Source organism: Astyanax mexicanus, chromosome 1 (assembly GCF_023375975.1).
Source record: "Astyanax mexicanus isolate ESR-SI-001 chromosome 1, AstMex3_surface, whole genome shotgun sequence".
Taxonomy (NCBI): domain Eukaryota; kingdom Metazoa; phylum Chordata; class Actinopteri; order Characiformes; family Acestrorhamphidae; genus Astyanax; species Astyanax mexicanus.
The window spans coordinates 19,913,615-19,932,355 of record NC_064408.1 but is presented as its reverse complement, the minus strand read 5'-3'; the positions used below and the strand labels follow the sequence as shown (position 1 = coordinate 19,932,355).

Here is an 18,741-nt window from a genome sequence, read left to right as displayed (position 1 = left end):
CAGGAAGGTATGTAGTACAGAAAGAGGACAACAGAAGACATGTCTCTTAGAGACAAACACCTTGTAGCTCAGATTAATATTGGACCAGGCCTCAGTTTTAGCTGTGAACAAAAGAGTTGGAGCTGCAAGTTTAACAGGTGGAGTGGCAGTTAAAATGTTATTGTTGAGATGGAAAAAACAAGAAAAACAGGTGGGCCTGGGCTGTGCAGCACTACCAATGAACTGCTGGAAAATCTGGGGGTGTTCTAAAACTGGGGTTTTCTTGTAATCGATATTAGTGTTAAAAAAAAAAGGAAATGTCGTATTATATTGAAATATAACAATATTATATTATTTTGTTTTGCAATACTGTATGCTTTTTGAAAAGATTTTGAAAGTATCGATTTTTAATAATTAGTTTACATGCAAACACTAGATACAGTAGCAGTGTTGTACTCTATTGTTAGATCCTGCTGTCCCGAATGGGTAAAAAGTTTGGGTAAAAGAAAAGTAACTTTTCTTTTATTTAGATTTTATAAACATGATTGTGTGTTTTTATACTAGGATAATTGTCCTAAAATTAGTTTTAAATAATTATAACATATTGCCTTGCTTACAGTATCACAATAAATTGTGACACATTGAATTGTACGCCCTGTATCATGATACATATTGTTTCACCAAGTTGTTGCAATACACAGCCTTAATGGATATGACCTGTACCGGACACTGAAAAAGTGCAATTTCATGACTTATCTACACCATTCAGCTGTCCAAACTGCCTGGCTGTGGCAAAGACACAGTTAACCAAACCATACATAATGAGCGCTAGGACCCTGCTGGTGCTCCCTTGCTGCTGGCAGACATGGTGATGGGTGGAGCCTCGATGTTTAGTTCCTCTCTGAGTTTCTCCAAGTTCTGTTCCCAGCGGCGCTCATAAAAAACACTTAGCACACAGCGGGAGCGACTGCCACTGCGTAGTGCCCAGGGCCCGAGAGACGCAAACAGCTTCTGGAGGCGACTGGAAAACAAAAACAAAGACATAGATGAACTTATAACAGCAGATACAAAAAAACATATTATAAATATTATTTGATATGTTGATATTCCCTGAATGGACCCTTTCTAGAAACATATATCCTTAAAACTAGTCTTATTGGTGTACAATTTTTTTGGTTAATGGGACGTTTTCTGAAATGTTAGTTAACGTTCTTAGAAAGTTCTATGTGTCCAGTTTTTTGGATGTTCTTAGAGCGTTTTTATTTAATGTTTAAATATTCTGGTATCGTCACTATAATGTCACTTGTGTCAGTGTTTGAATTTTTAGTTTTGGGAATGTTACTTTTCATGTTTCCATAATGTTAGTATTCATCTAGCTCGGAACTTTATGTTAGAAACATTCTTAAAACATTGTGTTGCAAACTAATATTATGAAAAACTTTTTCAGAACCTTTCTGGAACATTTTTTTCTGTAATGTTAGGAGCTAACCTTCCTGGAACCATTTCAAAAATTTTCTAAACGTTTTCATAACATTCTCTGTTAGCTGGGTAGTTCTTTATATGCACAATGGGTGTTTGACATTCTGTAGACCAGATGTGGCCCGCAAGCATGAAACATCTGGCCCGTGAGGTTGTTTGAAATATAGTGAACGATTATGAAAAAAAGTATAAAATGCTTCTCTGTTGAACTTTTGTTTACATTCCTCCCCTGTCTCTCTGTCGCGCTCGGCGTGACTTTAGTTTCCGCCCGTTCTTGTTTTTCTGCTCGTTCTTGGGCTCCCTATCTCCTTATAAGGGCATTTTTTCCCTGGCCATGTCCCAATTCGCTAGCTGGGGCAACGATAGTGTATTGGACCGTGACCCTGGAGACACAGGTTCGATCCTTTATTTATTTATTTTTTCCTTTCTTCTTGGGTTTACCTGCTTTGAATTCAACTGTTCTGCAGGTTCAACAACCCTCTGGGCTGGAGAGCTACTAGTCTGCAGCACTCCATCCCATTACACTTCATTTTCCAAAACAGATTTTTTTTTGTGGCCTGCCACGTAATGGCTTGGAAACTTTATTGCTTGGAGCTTGGAGACTCGTGCTGTAGACCTTTACCAGTTGTCAGTTCCTAATCAAAGAACTGCTGAAGGCTGAATATTTTGAGCCCACTTTTCAACTGCCAATTAATGAGACTGATAAAACTAATGCATATGTACCACACCAATGCCAAAGTACCAAACCTACTACCACACCAAGGTCAGTGAAGGGCTAATAATGGTCCACTACCAGTCCTGCAGACAGAAACTCTGAATAACAAAGAGAAGTTTGAGTCTAACCCTAATTCTAGTTTTGGGAAGAAAACAAAAGATGGTTGGAAAAAAACAATCAAGAAGAGGAAGCTACAAGAGGCGTTACAGACGGCCGTTTATAATGATGGAATTTTCCAGTCAGAACATGTACAAGTCAAAAGACAGCCTCTGGGTAGTCCAAAATTACTGCTGTCAACTTAAGTCAAGTCAAGAGGCTTTTACTGTCATTCTATTTGAGTAAAAGAACACAGTGGAGCGAAATTACATTCCTCCAGAACCAAAAACGTGACACAGAACAAACACTACACAGACTACATGAAATGCAAATGTGCAAACATGGAACTAAAACAATACAACAAATACAGCAGACATTAGTCAATTTATCAGACAGGACAGTGCAGTACCCAAAGTGCATTCTGAATGTGTGTGGTGAAGGTTGGCTGCAGAGATATGTAACATGCTATGACATACAGCTTTAGGGCGTTTTCACACCAGCACTATTTGGTCCGATTAAAACGAACTCTGGTCCGTTTGTAACTTTAGTGCGGTTCGATTGAGCAGGTGTGAAAACAGTAATCACACTCGGGTGCGGATCAAAAGAACCGGACCGAGACCAGCCAGAGGAGGTACCAAACGAACTCTGGAGCGGTTCGCTTGTGGTGAGAACGTGATCCGGTCTCGATCAGATCCAGCTATTAAATATAAGCCATTTATTTAAGCTAAACTGCTGATAAAGCAAGCACAGTTTAAACTGATATATTAGCCAGATAACGCTAATTACCACAGCTGTGAACAAACACCGTGTCCATCCACGTGCCGTCTGCGCTGCACTCACGGCTCACAGCCGCGTGACTCTGTTTATTATGTATAAATCTGCGCTGCACGTAGAAACACTGTGATTGAAAGTGCAGCGTTTCAGCGTTCAGTGTTAAAGCACAGATATTTGCGCTGGAACACAAAATCTTCTCGCTGTATTTACTTTTTTCATATATTTATATTTAACGTACTCCCATGTCAGACAGCTCTGACCAATCAGAGGACACAGGCTGCTCGCGTGGTTTATTGATGCTCATTTTGGTGCGTTTACATTTATGCCAATGTGAAACCAGACCGAACAGAGCGAGAAAACACTCCAAGTAAACAAACTCATTAACTGATTCTGACCAGAGAAACGAACTACAGGTGTGAAAACGCCCTAGATAATAGAAGTTTATGTTAGAATAAAGCAAGCCAAAACAAGTTCCTTCTAAAGCTTCAGCAAAACAAGTCATTGTTCAAGTCAAGCTAAACACAAGTTAATTTTTGCAAAATACAATAGACAGTAAAATTACAAAAGCAATCAGCTAGTAGCAATCTTATTGCCTAGAAACCTTAGGGAAATTGCCCAAAAAAGAAAAAAAGTCACTTTGTTGCTCAATTACAAGCAAATTTCACGTCAATGCATTTACAAGAACATAATGTTATTCAAAAACCTCAAGCTGCAGTTTTTTTAACACATTGAGACACTATATGAACATATTGTGGCGTGGAAGAGGAAGGAAGACCCGTGAGACTCATGATGAACGCTCATAAGCTCTTTTATTAAACAGGCTTGCCACTCACTTACAGTCTTTAACAAGACTAGGAGAGCTAAAACCATCCCCACAGAGCTCAAATAGCCCAAAGGCCACCAACCCAGCTGTGTGTCTCCCAGATGGCAGATCCAGAGTGGTGCCCACCCTCTCTGCATAACCCCTCCCAAGGGAGATGCCCCACCCCTGTCATCCTCGCACACAGGAGAACAGAAACATGCCTGCAGGCAGCCACACACACAACCCAGAGCCGCCACAATATATAGCTAGAAGATATAAATGATCTATATCCTTCATTTCAGTGTTGCTCCAAATGTATTAGGTCTTCCTCTCACAGGTGCTGTTAAATGCTGCTTGCTTCTTTATCAGTCTAAAAACTTTCAAAATAAAGAGCATTCATTGAGTAAGAAATATGATTACTGAGCTAAAATCCATCTCTCTCTATTGTATTTTTTTCCAATAGATATTCAGAGAAACCAGAGTATGCTGTTTACGTGAACACTTGAATAGTCAAATAACTGTGGTAATATGATTATGAATAGATTTTTAAATGAATTTACGTGCACTCACTGTTCTTTCTTCACTACAGTCATCAACAACGTACTGGAATAACCCCTTTCACAAAATGTAATAATGAAATTAGTCAACAAGTTTCAACAAATGCCTCTTTATTTGCCTAAAAGGTCAGAGTAATTGATCCCTTGTGCAAGTCACAAGCATCCATACAGTCTCCACATAAAACAAAAGACAATGGTTATTAAAGGCCATTTGCTTGTCACTGTATCACATGCACATAGGAAGTGACAAGCTAGAATGTTTATGCCTAGATATACATGACTGGAAACCAAATTCAGCCCTGGACTTTTTTTTTTCTAGACCAACTGACTTCAAATCACAGCAAGTGAAAACACCCAGCTCCCCCATCAGACATCCAATATGCAAGTTTCAGATGCCAATTTATTCTAGAACAAGTACAATACATGTAACAAGCAACTAAATTATCAAATATAAACTTTATAAAAAAGAGTTGTTTTCTGAGCCTGTCAGTTTTTCTGCAAACCATCAAAAATGTGATGCATAAAATTAATTATTACTGGATATTATTTTCTTAAATGTTTCAATTGGGGTTTCCCCCATTCGGTCTCAGCAAATCTCTTAACACTGCTAAACTTTCATATATGTTCTAGATAGATAAGCCTGCAGTCAGTTAACATATGTTTTAGTCATAGAATCACATCTTATGTTTAACCTTTTGAATGAAATGTTAAATTTCAACAATATAATTCTAGAATCCAAAGTAGCCCCTTCCATGATGGCTTATGTGTATGTTGCTGATAGGTTGCCAGGTTTGCATACATTGCAATTAAAATCACTCAAACTTAAAACTTAAATATAACAGGTAACATATTAGTATCTATAAAAAATAAAATGTTTATTTAAAAAATAAAAAAAGCCCGTTCAAGTATTTGGTCAAGTTTACTTTGGTCAAGTGTACGTCCAGGCTCAAGTCGTCCATGCTAAGTCAGTCATGTCTTAAAGCTCACCTTCCGTCGTTTTTTCTTTCATTTTAAAATGTCTAGTTGTGGTCTCTAGTATGAATGAATGACATGTGAGCCGTTTTTGTAAAAAAAAAGTGCTCAGGTGTCTCTGTATAGCTCTTTTTTAATGGACTGTTTTAGGGGTGTGTCCAAAATGACCGGATTCCAGCTTTGCTCATGAATATTCATACATGCAAACAGCATGCAAATATCTCTCCTCTGATTGGCTAGGAGCACTGCAACGCCCCTCCACCGCTCTGCCGCTCACTGCCTCCCACCTCCTAACTGATGAGCGGTGATGTTGCGTCGCTTCAGCTCCGCCTCTGGGAGTTTCTCGAGCCAAGGTGGGCTGGTCTGTGAGTTTCTGCCTACGTAGGCAGAAAGATAATTCAAAATTCACCCGTTTTTCGGAGGGGGGGAGGGGGGATTTCTTTGCTTAGCTCCTGCAGACAATGGGGGCTGCAAAACAGTTTAATGTGCAGGTGTACACATTCAACTCGGAGAGACCTACTGTATTCCACAAAAAACAAGAAAAATCGGATTTTCGCGGAAGGTGAGCTTTAAGCCCTTAATGTTTTTTTGTTTTGTTTTAATCATGTCATGTGACTTGAGTTCCCCATCTCCCATCCTCAGAAAAATATAGTCACTGAGTTAAGAATGGATGCAATGATATCACTTCTGCTTTGATGTTGGGTTTTTTTCTCCCAATTTGGCTAGACCAGGGGTCACCAACCTTTTTGAACCTGAGAGCTACTTCTTGGGTACCAATTAATGCGAAGGGCTACCAGTTTGATACACACTCGTGAAATTACAAATTTTCTCAATTTACCTTTAATTATATGTTATTATTAATAATTAATGACATTCATCTATGTGAAGACACAGATATCAATAGGCAACACTATTATTATAAATCTCTGCAAGTGTTTACATTTTATATTATATTTTAATATAATATTACATATTATATTACATTATATTGTATAATAATATATAAACTATATCTCTAAGCTAATATTAATGTAATATAATCTAAAATTACATCAATGCAACTGTGATTTAAAAAAAAAAAGAATAGCAACAAAAATGCTATTTTTAGACCAGGCCTGCGGGCTACTCATAAGGTCCTTGCGGGCTACCTGGTGCCCGCGGGCACCATGTTGGTGACCCCTGGGCTAGACCCATCACTAGTAAGCCACAATACAATGAGGGTAAAGACTAGCACACGCCTCACTTGACACGTGAAGTCAGACATCGCCACTTTTTGATGCTGATGCAGCATCGCTGAGTAGCATCACAGTGTACTCAGAGTAAGGCGCAGCGACTCAATTCTGATACATCAGCTCACAGACACTTTGTACTGATTGACATCACTCTAGGAGTGATGAGGTCAAAGAGCCTCATCTACCTGTTTAGCGAGAGCAAGGCCAATTGTGCTCTCTCAGGGCTCCGGCAGTAAATGGTAAGCTACTTAATCGGGATTCAAACCAGCAATCTTCTGATCATAGTGGCAGTGCTTTAGACTGCTGGACCACTTGGTGCCCTCACTTCTGCTTTGTTTAACTTAAGTAGTTTTTGCTTAATACTAAATAGTATATACAAAATATTACTACAGCAACAACCCTTTCAACAATGAACCATATTTCAACCATGTCTTTCTTTGTAATTTTTGTGTAAGTTCCACTTTTTTTAACTAGTATATAACTAGTATACTTGTATATAAAACCTAAACAGTATTCTTGAAAATACCTGGCTAGGGGATCCCTGTCCTGTACAGCTTGTATATTTTAGTTGGAAAACAGTTGTGGTAGTTAATATATAGCAAGTATGAAAAGTTATTAGTTTATTTCAGGTCATTTATGCAAGTTATTCAGTCTCTGAAACTGTTTTTGGTTGCCAGGTATTCGCAAATACATGCATCCCTACATAATTTTGATAAACACTAGTGTACATGTTAACAGCTGGCCAAACAACAAACTTTACCTGGTGGAGAGGCGAATTGGGCCCAGGGCTGCTCCCATAATGCACATGGGCAGACCCGTCTGTGCAGCTTCAAACCACTTCACAGCAACTTCCCCTAGATAGATAGATAGATAGATAGATAGATAGATAGATAGATAGATAGATAGATAGATAGATAGATAGATAGATAGATAGATAGATAGATAGCACACAACATAATAAGAGTGTGGTGATTAGTATTTACTTCAAATATGCAGTATCTGGCGCTGTGGTTTTGGTTTTCTGTGCTAACTGCCTCAGGTACTTTTTTTGATATACGGAAAAAAACAAAACACCACAGTACTTAGCAACAACAACAACAACAAGTTGTATATACCACATACCGAGCATATTGGTCGGCATGCCTAGTAGTGTGTGTAGTAGATCATGCACCTCTCGGTATCGCTGCATTACGTACGCTAGTTCCTCATCATCAACAAACCTCACATCAGCCCGGGTATCAGGAGTGACTTTCTGAAAATAAACAAAGACAACAACATCTCTATATTTCTGATGTTTTAGGATAAAAAATATAAATGCACTAAAATCTCAACATACATTCTCATCCAGAAAACGGAGGTATTCTCTTCCTAGGGAACCGTCTGGAAGAGTTGACATACGGTTGAGGTCCAGTGTGGAGAGGCGGATCCTCGGACGCTCCCTAAGGACATTTTAGACAGTGTTGTTTTGACAAAAAATACAATAAATTGAGGTGCGGATTCAGGTTACTGTATGTTTCGCACTATAAGGCGCAATTAAAATCCTTTCATTTTCCCCAAATACAACTTACAACTTTGTTGAAAGTAAATCTAAGACTAAAGAACGGATGGAATCAGTTGTAAAAGAAAGGAGAAGACAGCTTTATTTAGCAGGTAGTTTCCATCTTACAAAGCAGATCTTCTAGTTTACAGAGTCAAAAACATTAGGTTTTATACATAAAAAGAAATGGGTTGAACATTCTCGGTGGGCTGGGACACAGGTGGGCTTCAGGCTCCACTTACTTAACCCCTTCAGTTTAGTCATTACGTCAAGTCAGGATCTGTTTATTAAAAGGAAGCTTGAGCATCCTCAGAAGACCTCACCTGCCTCGTTAGCTCTTATCTATCTTGCTAACGAGCTATTGGCTAGCATACAGGGAGAAATTGTTAACTTCTAAGGTGAGATCTTGAAGGCTGGTGCCTCCCTATTATTGGCCTGCTGATCTGTAAATTAAAAGACTCTTGAGTGTCCTCAAGAGACCAGGGCAGGTTGACCCCTTACACACACACAAGCCAGTTTGAGCAGCCACTTGCTTGTTACAGTTACATTGCATTAACATATGGTGTAAATATCTATAAGGAAACTAATTTAAAATGACCACATTCCCCACTTTCGTGGGCTTCTAGTCCACGAACCAATTTATGAGGTCAACTTGATAAGGGTTGTGAAATTTGAAAATAATTTTATTAAATGTTTTAAGGAAAAATAGTTTTTTAATATGCTGTGCTGGTTATATAAAGTGTTTGTTTCGTGTACTGTGTATATATAGAGTCCCAGAACCACTCTACCTACGTTGATTACATGCCATACCAGAATTAATTAACATATGATTAACATATTAAAGCAGATACAAATGATATCAAACCAAGATGATCATCATCATAAACAGTTTAAATTGCACACTGGGGGTTTGGTTGGCACGGTGACTTATACACATCAGTTTGATGGCTTTGGTTTATTTATTAAACCTTTTATTTTAAACATTTAAAAAAACTCAATTCAATTCAATTTTATTTATATAGCGCTTTTTACAACAAAGGTTGTCACAAAGCCGCTTTACAGGTAAAACAGGTCCACGCCTCTTATGAGCAGCACCACAGAGATGCCAATTTTATGGTGACACAGTGGCAAAGAAAAAAACCCACATTCCCCCTCTTTTCAACCAGGTGACTAACTCATTTGTGCAGTACAAACTATGGCGGGTGTCCCTCAGCCCAGGTGGAGCCCAAACCAGGCGCCACAGCATCTTATGTATGAATTTTACCAGTTAGTTTATAAGGAGCAATAAAGTCACTCCGCCAAATTGCAGTGTTATTCAGAAGTTTCAGTTTAGTTCTCCAGCACCAGGGCTGGAGTAGCATTAGCATAAGCCGCTAACCGCTATTAACGGCCTGTAGCTTGCTCCTTACCCGGGCTAGCACTGCTGGAGCGGTTAGCCGCTACTGAATTAGAAGTTTCTTATAGTGTCTGTTAAAATTCGACTTATAATCCTGATGTATGAAAATAGACCACAAAATAGACGTTCACTGGTAGTTTGCCTTATAATACGGTGCGACTTATAGTGCGGAAAAATGGGTTAATCTTACATTAAGAGTAACGGCAGAAACATTTAACCTCTGAAAAATTAAAGGTTTCAATACATACGTGAGAATGGTGTAACCTTCAGGGTCATTTCTCATTCTGTCTCTTAGTTTTATCAAGGCCAAGTGCCCAGTGGTCTCTCCAAGCACAGCTACCATATCTGCATAAAAGAAAACACTATGTATTATGAACATTTGCACTCGAAAATGTAAATCTGGTTTATCATCAAATTTCCCAAACGTTTAGCACTTTGCAATAAACCAATCAAAGAGGAACAAATCTGATTAACTCAACGTGACTACTACAACAAATTTAACACACAATGTGACTTTAAATGACTAAAGCATCTGTTCTTCGGTTTGCTCCAATGTTCTTAATCATATCCTACCAAAAGTTTGCTATGAGGTGCGTTAGACATTTGTGACCACCACTCCAAAATCTTCCAGGACTTCTTCTAAAACTAAGTCTTGGTGAACTTTAAAGTATGGATCATTGTCTTGTTTGAAGGTGTGCACAGCAAGTTGCTTGGACATCATTTGACCTTGCAAAAGCACAATTATCACAAGCATGCCCTAAATTCTTGGAATATTCTGGAATTATCTTTACAGCCAAACCCAAAATATGAAAAAGGCATTTGTAGCATGTAAACCCAAGAATATGGAGGCCACAGTCCATGAAAAATGAGCCAGGATTCCTCTATGAATTAAATCTGCAGTAGATCATTACAGTAAAAATGTGCTCAAGGATGCCTGTCATGAAAGGGTCGAAGGATTGTGAGACTATGAGTTCATATTGAATTTGGATATACTACGTTCTGATGAAATAAACTGCAATATGCTAATCATGCAGTGAGGGCTGAATAATATTGAGTGCAACTACAGTACACAGTTACTGAATCTGAAAGTAAAGTACCTCAAAATATTTGGGTATTCCTGTTGTTTGTGGTTGTGGTTGTGGTGGTATTTTTATTTCTTTCTAGAAATAAAATATGTATCTGTTCTTTTCCTTTCGATTTTATAATTTTCATTACAGTAACACGAGTTGTACAGGAAACAGACATCGGATATTGGAGTACCAGAGCCATTTAGTAATCTAAATGAAGTCATTAATATTGATTGTTCTGGAGCCTCACCATGTCTGTATGGATTCTGCAGAGCTGCTACACCAGATCCGACGGCCAGTAGAGCTTTCTGAACAGGACTTGTTTGGATATGGCCCGGATACAACTTTCCATATTGGAGGTCTGAGTTCCAGCTTGTGTGTTGCTGCCTGGCCAACACTGCAGTGAAGAGACATTAAAAAAATTATTTAGTTCAAAAAGAAAAACAGCAGTCCCTGTGGTGTGGTGAAGTCTGTGGGTATATTTAGTATATACACCATATGGACAAAGTATTCATACAAATACCGGCAAAACTCCTTCTCTAATCTTACTTAAAAAGCTTACTCATTTATTTGGATGAGTCAGCTCACGTGCAGCTGAATCATGCAATCACAAACACAGCTCCAATACCATTACATTTGCAGACGACACAACAATAATCTGCAACATCACCAATAATCACAATGGACCATAGAGAGAGGAAGTGAAACTCCTTAAAGAGTGATGCATAGCCAGCAACCTATCCCTTTCCTAAATTGAGCAGCCTTCAATTCCGGTGTCCATACATCTGCTGATCTCACAGAAAAGCCAAACACATTACATATCATCAACCCAACAGTACCTCCCCTTTTTCCTACAGCTAAGGAGAGTCAACATGCCACCCATTACAGCTCCTCTGCAATTCTACAAATCCACTTTGGAAATTTTTGGATACAGTAAAAGAAGGCCGGATTACAATGAGGCCAAACAGCGTTATCTGTTGATTAGCGGCATCTTTTCTGGATAGTATACAACAACCTGTTGTGATTTTAGAAAGGACATGTGGAGGTAAGATAATCATTCATCTCAACTAGACATATGAATTGAATGCCTTATCAACTGCTTGCCCACATACAGTGGTATAAAAAATTTGGACAGCCCTGATAACTTTCATGATTGTCTTTTATAAATCATTAGTTATTCAGATAAGCAATTAAAGTTAAATATAACATATAGCAAAAGAACACTGCCCATATTTATGCATTTGTCTAATTTTGTTTAAAGAATTATTGCACACTTTCTGTATATCCCATAAACTTAATTTCACTTCTCAAATATCACTGTGTTCATCTGCTATATAGTTATGATATAGTAAACTGAAATGGCTGATTATAAAAATAATAAAAACGATCAGGGGTGCCCAAACTTTTTCATACCACTGTAGGCTTATTCTGTTCTATTCCGGTCATGCAGTTAGTTCAGATTCTTACCAAGTCTACCAATGTGTTTGCTATTGGCTTTATGTTATGTTTGACAAATGCTGTTGCGGTTGCCCTGTTGCCCAGCACCGCTGATGCAAACAAAGACACTACCTTGATTAATCTATTTTCTGCTAGTCAGTCATTTCCTGGATTCACTGGTTGCTGGTTACAACAACAATCTCCCAATCTAGTCTGCATAGGACAACTTAAATTGGATGGCAAAGGCAAAATCAGACGAGCGAATACTTTTGGCAATATAGTGTACTATATTGTATTTATAATAATTGGTATTGTCTATTACTGCACTGGAGATCTAGCCTAAGAGTGTTTTCTTTATTGTTCTACCCTGTATCAGTATAATGAAAATAAATAAATCAATTTAATTAAATAAAACCCTTTTTTTTTTACTATATTATATTTTAAATGAATGATCTCTGTGATGCAGTTTGTCCTCAAATAAATTCTACTTTCAAATATGAACTATAAAATGTTTACTATTACAATTCAATCTACACATCTTTAAAGACATTGTGATGGATGAACGGACAGACGGACCGTAAAGGATCAATAGTGTCCAGAAGTGCAAATGTACAGCATGTAAAGTAAAGTGTCAACAGAGTCTCGGAGTGTAGATGTCCATGTTGTACAGTGAGTGATTTTAGTAGAGATAAAAATAGCCTGTGATTTAGAAAACATATGAGACTCATTTCTCATCTGCCCTCCTCCTCTTTCAGCTCCACTAGAAGGAGTCTCTGATGGCTCTCGGGACAAAATATCTCCTGAGTCTGTCTTTAGAGCAGCTCTGTGACAGAAAACTGCCACTGAAACTGCTCCCGCATTTGACAGAGTCGAATGGCCTTATTTATTTGATGTACTCCGGCGGTTCGGATGCGGTCCGAAATTTTGTCAATGGATCAGTATACTTTATCGTGAACCATCAGCTGAAGTGATTACGAATAATTTTACTTCAAAACCCTTTGGTCTGTCAAGAGGTACTCGTCAGGGCTGCCCTCTCTCCCCTCTGCTGTTTGTGTTGACCCTAGAACCCCTGGCAATAGCAATTAGAGATCACTCAGAGATAAAGGGAATTTATATTTCAGAAATAGAACATCAGATCTCTTTATTTGCAGACGACATATTATTATATCTTTCAGACCTAAAAAACACAATACCTGTCTTGCTTAATTTGATCAATCAATTCGGAAAATTTTCAGGATACAAGGTTAATCAGGCAAAATCGTCAATACTTTTTCTCAATGAACAAGAAAGAATTAGCCCAACAATTCAACATCCATTTACAGTAGCTAGAGATGGGTTCAAATATTTAGGAATTAATATATTACACCGCAAATTAAAAATATGATCCCATACAATTATGATCCCATTGTTGCTCAGGTAAACGCCAATTTAGATAGATGGATGACCCTCCCTCTTACTATAATTGGCAGAATCAATGTTATTAAAATGAATGTTCTCCCCAAATTTTTATATCTATTTCAATCGATTCCCCTTACACCCCCACCAACATTCTTTTCTAATATGAGTGTTCATAAAATTCTTGTGGAACAATAGACGATCAAGACTTCGCTTAACATTACTATATCTTCCTTATGAAAGAGGGGGGCTTCAACTACCAAATCTTTTATGGTATTTTCGAGCAGCTCAACTTAGATCGGGGTTTTTTTGGTTTTCTAATCCTTCCAATTTACCATGGATCCAGATAGAACAAAGAAACACTAAGGGACTAGCTCTGGATTCTTATCTATATTCTGATTCTCTTAAAAGACTGAAGCAGAAAACAGCAAATCCATTTGTTAAAACCACAATAATAGTCTGGCACGAATCACAGGAAATGTTTAAAAGGCTGGATGGGCTATCACCATTTACACCTATTTGGGGTAATTCATTATTTTTACCTGGCAAATCTGATCAGGGATTCAGACTTTGGGCTCAATTGGGTCTACAAAAGATTTCAAATCTTTATCTAGATAATACTCTAATGTCCTTTGACTATCTTAAAGAAAATTTTGGGATCCCTCCTACTCATATGTTTAAGTATTTGCAAATACGGAGTTTTATTCACTCCAGGTTACATTCATATAAATGTCCCCCCCTAAGCACTGTTGAAGAGCTAGCAACATCAGACCCTTATACTAAAGGCAAGATTTCAACAACTCCTGAAAAACTTAATCAATTTAATTATAATATCCCTGATAGTTGTGTTAAATGCAGAACAGAGACGGGAACCCTGTTTCACTGTATGTGGAAGTGTGAACATGTGCAAGAATTTTGGAAAAAAATAACGGACACAGTTTCTACCAGAATCCACAAAAAAAATCCCTGTATGTCCAGAAATCTGCATTCTCGGACTGATACCAGAAACATTGGCTCTGAGAACACATGAGAGGAATCTGCTCAACCTTTGTTTGTTACATGCGGAACGTCTTATTGCCAGACACTGGAAAAGTGTTAATTGTCCCTCTCTGAACATGTGGATTAACGAACTTTCTTCCTGCTTAGCGACTGAAAGACTTACGTATACAATTAAACAAAAAAATCATATTTTTCATAGCATTTGGGACATTTAATATTTTTCTAGAAACAAGACCTGATCTACCAACTCCTAGAATTTAACACACACCAAATAAGATTGTGCCTTATAATTTGTTGTAATTTAATTCATTATTTACATGTTTACTTTTACACTTTTGCAGATGGGATGTGCTTACTGTTTTTTCATGCTTAATATTATTTAATAATTTATTTTCTTTGATTTCATATAATTTTTATTTAATTTAAGTATCATTGTTTTTCTGTTTTCTTGTAACTGATGGCTCCATGTTTGGGGGTGGGTGGAGGTAGGGGAGTTGTTTAAAAACTAAAAGATTTAAAAGATGTAAAAGAGAAAAAAACATGTTGAATGAATGTTGTACCAAGTTCAAAAATAATAAAAAATATGCGTTAAAAAGAAACTGCTCCTATGATCCATGAAGATGGTATGCAGTAGGTGATCATTATCATTTATAATGAAGTGCAGTTTGTGCAGTGTCCTCCTCTTGCATCTCGTCTCTCTTCTTTATGCTTCCTCTCCAGCACATCACAGCATAGAAAAGACAGCTGGACACCACGGTTTGATAAAACATCAGCAGGAGCTTCCGACAGATGTTAAAAGACCCTAGCTTCCTCAGGAAGTAGAGCCGGCTCTGCCCCTTCCTGTACAATATATCTGTGCTGGCTGACCAGTCCAACCTATCATCCAGATGCAGTCCGAGATACCTGTAGGTCTTAACTATCTTCACATCAACTCACAATCAGAGACAGGCTGTGTGGGTGGCCTGGCCGTGCAGAGTTCCACCACCATCTCCTTGGTTTTGGAGTTGTTCAGCAGCAGGTTGTACCTATTGCACCACTCCACAAAGTCTTCCACATGGTGTCTGTACTCCTCCTCCTTCACTGCCCGTAAACAAGCCACAATGGCTGCACCTGTGCTGCTGACCACAGTCTCTGATGTAAAGTACTTCAGCCTGTCATACTGAGGTCTGCCACTGAGGTAATCAGTAATCCAGGAGACCAAATATGGATCCACCTGCATCCTCACCTGCTTGTCTCTAAGTTGGAGGGGCTGGAAAAATAAAAAAAAACATGACTAGATGAGAGTGGGTCGGGTGGAAGCTCATTTGCACAGGACTTAAGTAGTCTGGGACACACTTTGTCCGGCCCAGCTGCCTTTCTTGTGTGGAGTCTCCTCAGCTCATCTCTGCTCTGCAGTGAAGGTGTGTAGAGAGGGAGAAGGGGGATTCAGTGGTGCTGTAGATCAGGTCAGCTGAGTGTAAAGAGGGGGCAATAGGGGTCGTGTGATCTGTGCTGTCAGCCTGTGGGAGGGGTGCATGAATATGAGTATATGAGAAGGATGAGATGAGGTGGTATGTGGAGAATGTGTCTGCCAGAGCCTCAGGGTGTTGAACAGAGCAGTCGAACCAGTTGTAGAAGAGGTTAAACTCATTGGCTCTCTCTACATCACCGTCAGTGGCACTGTCCATCCTCTGCTTACAGCTTGTGATTGTCTTCATATCATTCCATACCTTCATGTTATGCTTCCTCAGCTTCTGCTCTCTACGTTCCTAAGCTCCTCCTGGTTGTTGGCTATAAAGGTCCTCCCCGTCTTGTTCAGAAGGTCTTTAACATTGCTTCTTTTAAGGTTTCTTCCCATCACCTTGGTGCTTATTCATAAGATGCTTGGACCTGTATCTATGTAAAGCTGCTATGTGACAAAACTTGTTGTAAAAAGCATTATACAAATAAATTTGAATTGCATTTTTAATTGAATTGTCAAAAGAATATGAACTCTCTTAAGCAAGAAATATAAAACACTGCAAGTCTACAGAAAGCCATATCATATGATGTCACCAGCAACTCAAGCTGTTACTATTGTTATTTTTTTATATATTTATATTTGTATGAAGCAATATTGACACATAATGTTCATGTTAGTGTCAGAAAACTCACTTATTCACTGATTTGTACACTTCTGACATATATTGGCTGGCTTCTACAATGTTCTCCTAAACTCCTCCCACAGACTCCTCCCCCCACTTTTCATCCTATAAATGCAGCCCATTTTAAACTTTGAAAAATGCTTCAGGATGTGACATTTTGCTATTAAAAATGTATATTTGTTTTTACAGTACCTATATTTAATTTACATTTTTTACTTTACAGAAGTTTACTTGTATCTGTTCTAATTTTAAAAATAAGCTTGTTGCTCAGAACAAAAAATATTTCTAGTGGTTAGTAGACTTTTAATACCAATAATACCAATGGTAGGTCTGTTAAATACACAAGCAAATAATTAGATACATATACACTCAGATATACTGTGTATATATACTTAATGAGTTATTACTTTTTTTTAACTTAGGCACCAGATGTTCAAAAAACATATAAACTCCTATATGACTATAACTATTATAGACTAGTATATTTTTTACTTTACAGTTACAGTTTACAAGTTAACCTGTATAGTGCATAGTGGTTTAACAAGTAAAAATAAGCTTATTGCCAAGAAAAATGTTTTTAATGTTAATGTATAAATAATTTAAATGTATACATTTATAAAATAATTGTTTAGGCATATAAGATAGAACTACTGGTACATATACACTCAGAAATACTGTGCATGTAAAATAAAAGAGTACAGTCCGTTTATAATTTGAAACATTATTTAATTATTTGAATATACTTTTTTTTTAACTTAGGCACCAAACTTTTAAGACACATGTAAATTCAGAAAAAGCAAACCATGAAAGTTTAATATTATAGACTAGTATAAACTATATTTTTTTAGGTCTTTCAAATACACAAACTTATATAATTTTTAATATATAATATGATATAAGAATATACATATACACTCAGACATATTGTATATACATAAAATAAGAATTATACATATACACTCTTGACATAATATAAGAATATAGTCAATGTATAAAAAGAAACATTAATTATTTGCTAATACTTTTTTAACTTAGGCACCAAATGTTTAAGAAACATAGAAAAAGTACAATATTATAGACTTGCATATATTTTTTACTTTACAGAAGTTTACCTGTATCTGTTCTAGTGCTTAAACAAGTAAAATAAGCTTCTTGCTAAGAAAAAAGGTTTTAAATAATTTTGTTTACATACATAAAATAGTATACAAGTTAAGTTATATCTGAAGACTCAGCTTCAGTCCTGTCTCCCATAGCGACACAGTAACGTTAGCTTAGCCAGCTAAATAGCTTATTTAGCTAAAGAACCACGGCAGAAACGTATTTATATAAAGCTCAGGACATCGTTTAACTATAGTTTAGCTTTAGTTACCCGAGTAAAACTCCAGAATTTAAGCAGACAGTGCCATTGTAACGCTGTGTGTCGTATCGTGTGCACACTGAACAGTAGCGTTAAATGGTTTGCGTTCGTACCTCCCACCCTGGATGATAAAACTCTCCTCATCGTGTCAGCCTTTAAACAGCCCTCGCTGCAGACTTGCTGGACGTTTTGGTGAGTAGTTTTTTCGACTGTGTGTGTATCTGCTCTACAGACACCACACAGACACAGAGTTCGTGTCTTTTCGTTGCGAATCGTCTCCGCTTTGGTAGTCAACGTGCTGAACAGGCCGTCCTCGTGTTTATGTCACTGGAAGGTTATATGGTGTTAGCTAACCTAGCGCTAGCTGCTGTTTATGATTCAACATTAACATTATAGTAGTTTTTACTGACCTTAAAGCTGGTTTACTAACCTAACCAGAACAGTGACGTGTAGTTAAATAGCGAAGTAATATTTTAAACACTGTAAGATGTTGTGGTTTCAGTTGAATGTTTTCTAGTGACTGTATTTGTCCTACATTTTAACACTTTAAAGTCTAGCTGGGTTAGCTAACGCAGCACAGCACAGTGCTAGAGAGGAGTAACGTTAAATAATGCTGTACTTTATATAGTTTTATAGCTTATAACTAGTGTTATTTTGTGAGCTTCAGGTGTTTGCTAAATAGCAGTCTTGTACTCCGTGTTTAGGAGTATAATGATCAGTATTTCTCTAGCTAATCGTTTAGCTGGCTAGCAGTTTAAGTAACTAAGCTACAAGTCTGTCTATTGTTTACACAGTGTTTGAATCTTCTCAGGACTGTTTTAACC

The 18,741-nt window shown here is 37.6% G+C and overlaps 2 protein-coding genes across 3 annotated transcripts in view; one reads left to right on the top strand and one right to left on the bottom strand.

Annotated features, from left to right (window-relative positions):
• Positions 1-409: 409 nt before the first annotated feature.
• Positions 410-18,153, bottom strand: coq4 (coenzyme Q4 homolog (S. cerevisiae)). Its single transcript, XM_007254027.4, has 7 exons — positions 18,031-18,153; positions 10,857-11,003; positions 9,788-9,884; positions 7,943-8,045; positions 7,729-7,858; positions 7,367-7,460; positions 410-1,000 (listed from the first exon to the last, which is right to left on the bottom strand). Exons 1-7 carry the CDS (start codon positions 18,059-18,061, stop codon positions 808-810), a joined length of 795 nt encoding a protein of 264 aa, XP_007254089.3. The 5' UTR covers positions 18,062-18,153; the 3' UTR covers positions 410-807.
• Positions 17,975-18,741, top strand: part of traf2b (Tnf receptor-associated factor 2b) — a 28,081-nt gene continuing 27,314 nt past the window's right edge. Inside the window, exon 1 of one of the 2 annotated variants that reach the window (XM_007254025.4) lies at positions 17,975-18,109. The gene's annotated coding sequence lies outside the window, so the exon portion shown is untranslated. The remainder of the gene's footprint in view (positions 18,110-18,741) is intronic. The other variant, XM_007254024.4, reaches the window with a different exon arrangement.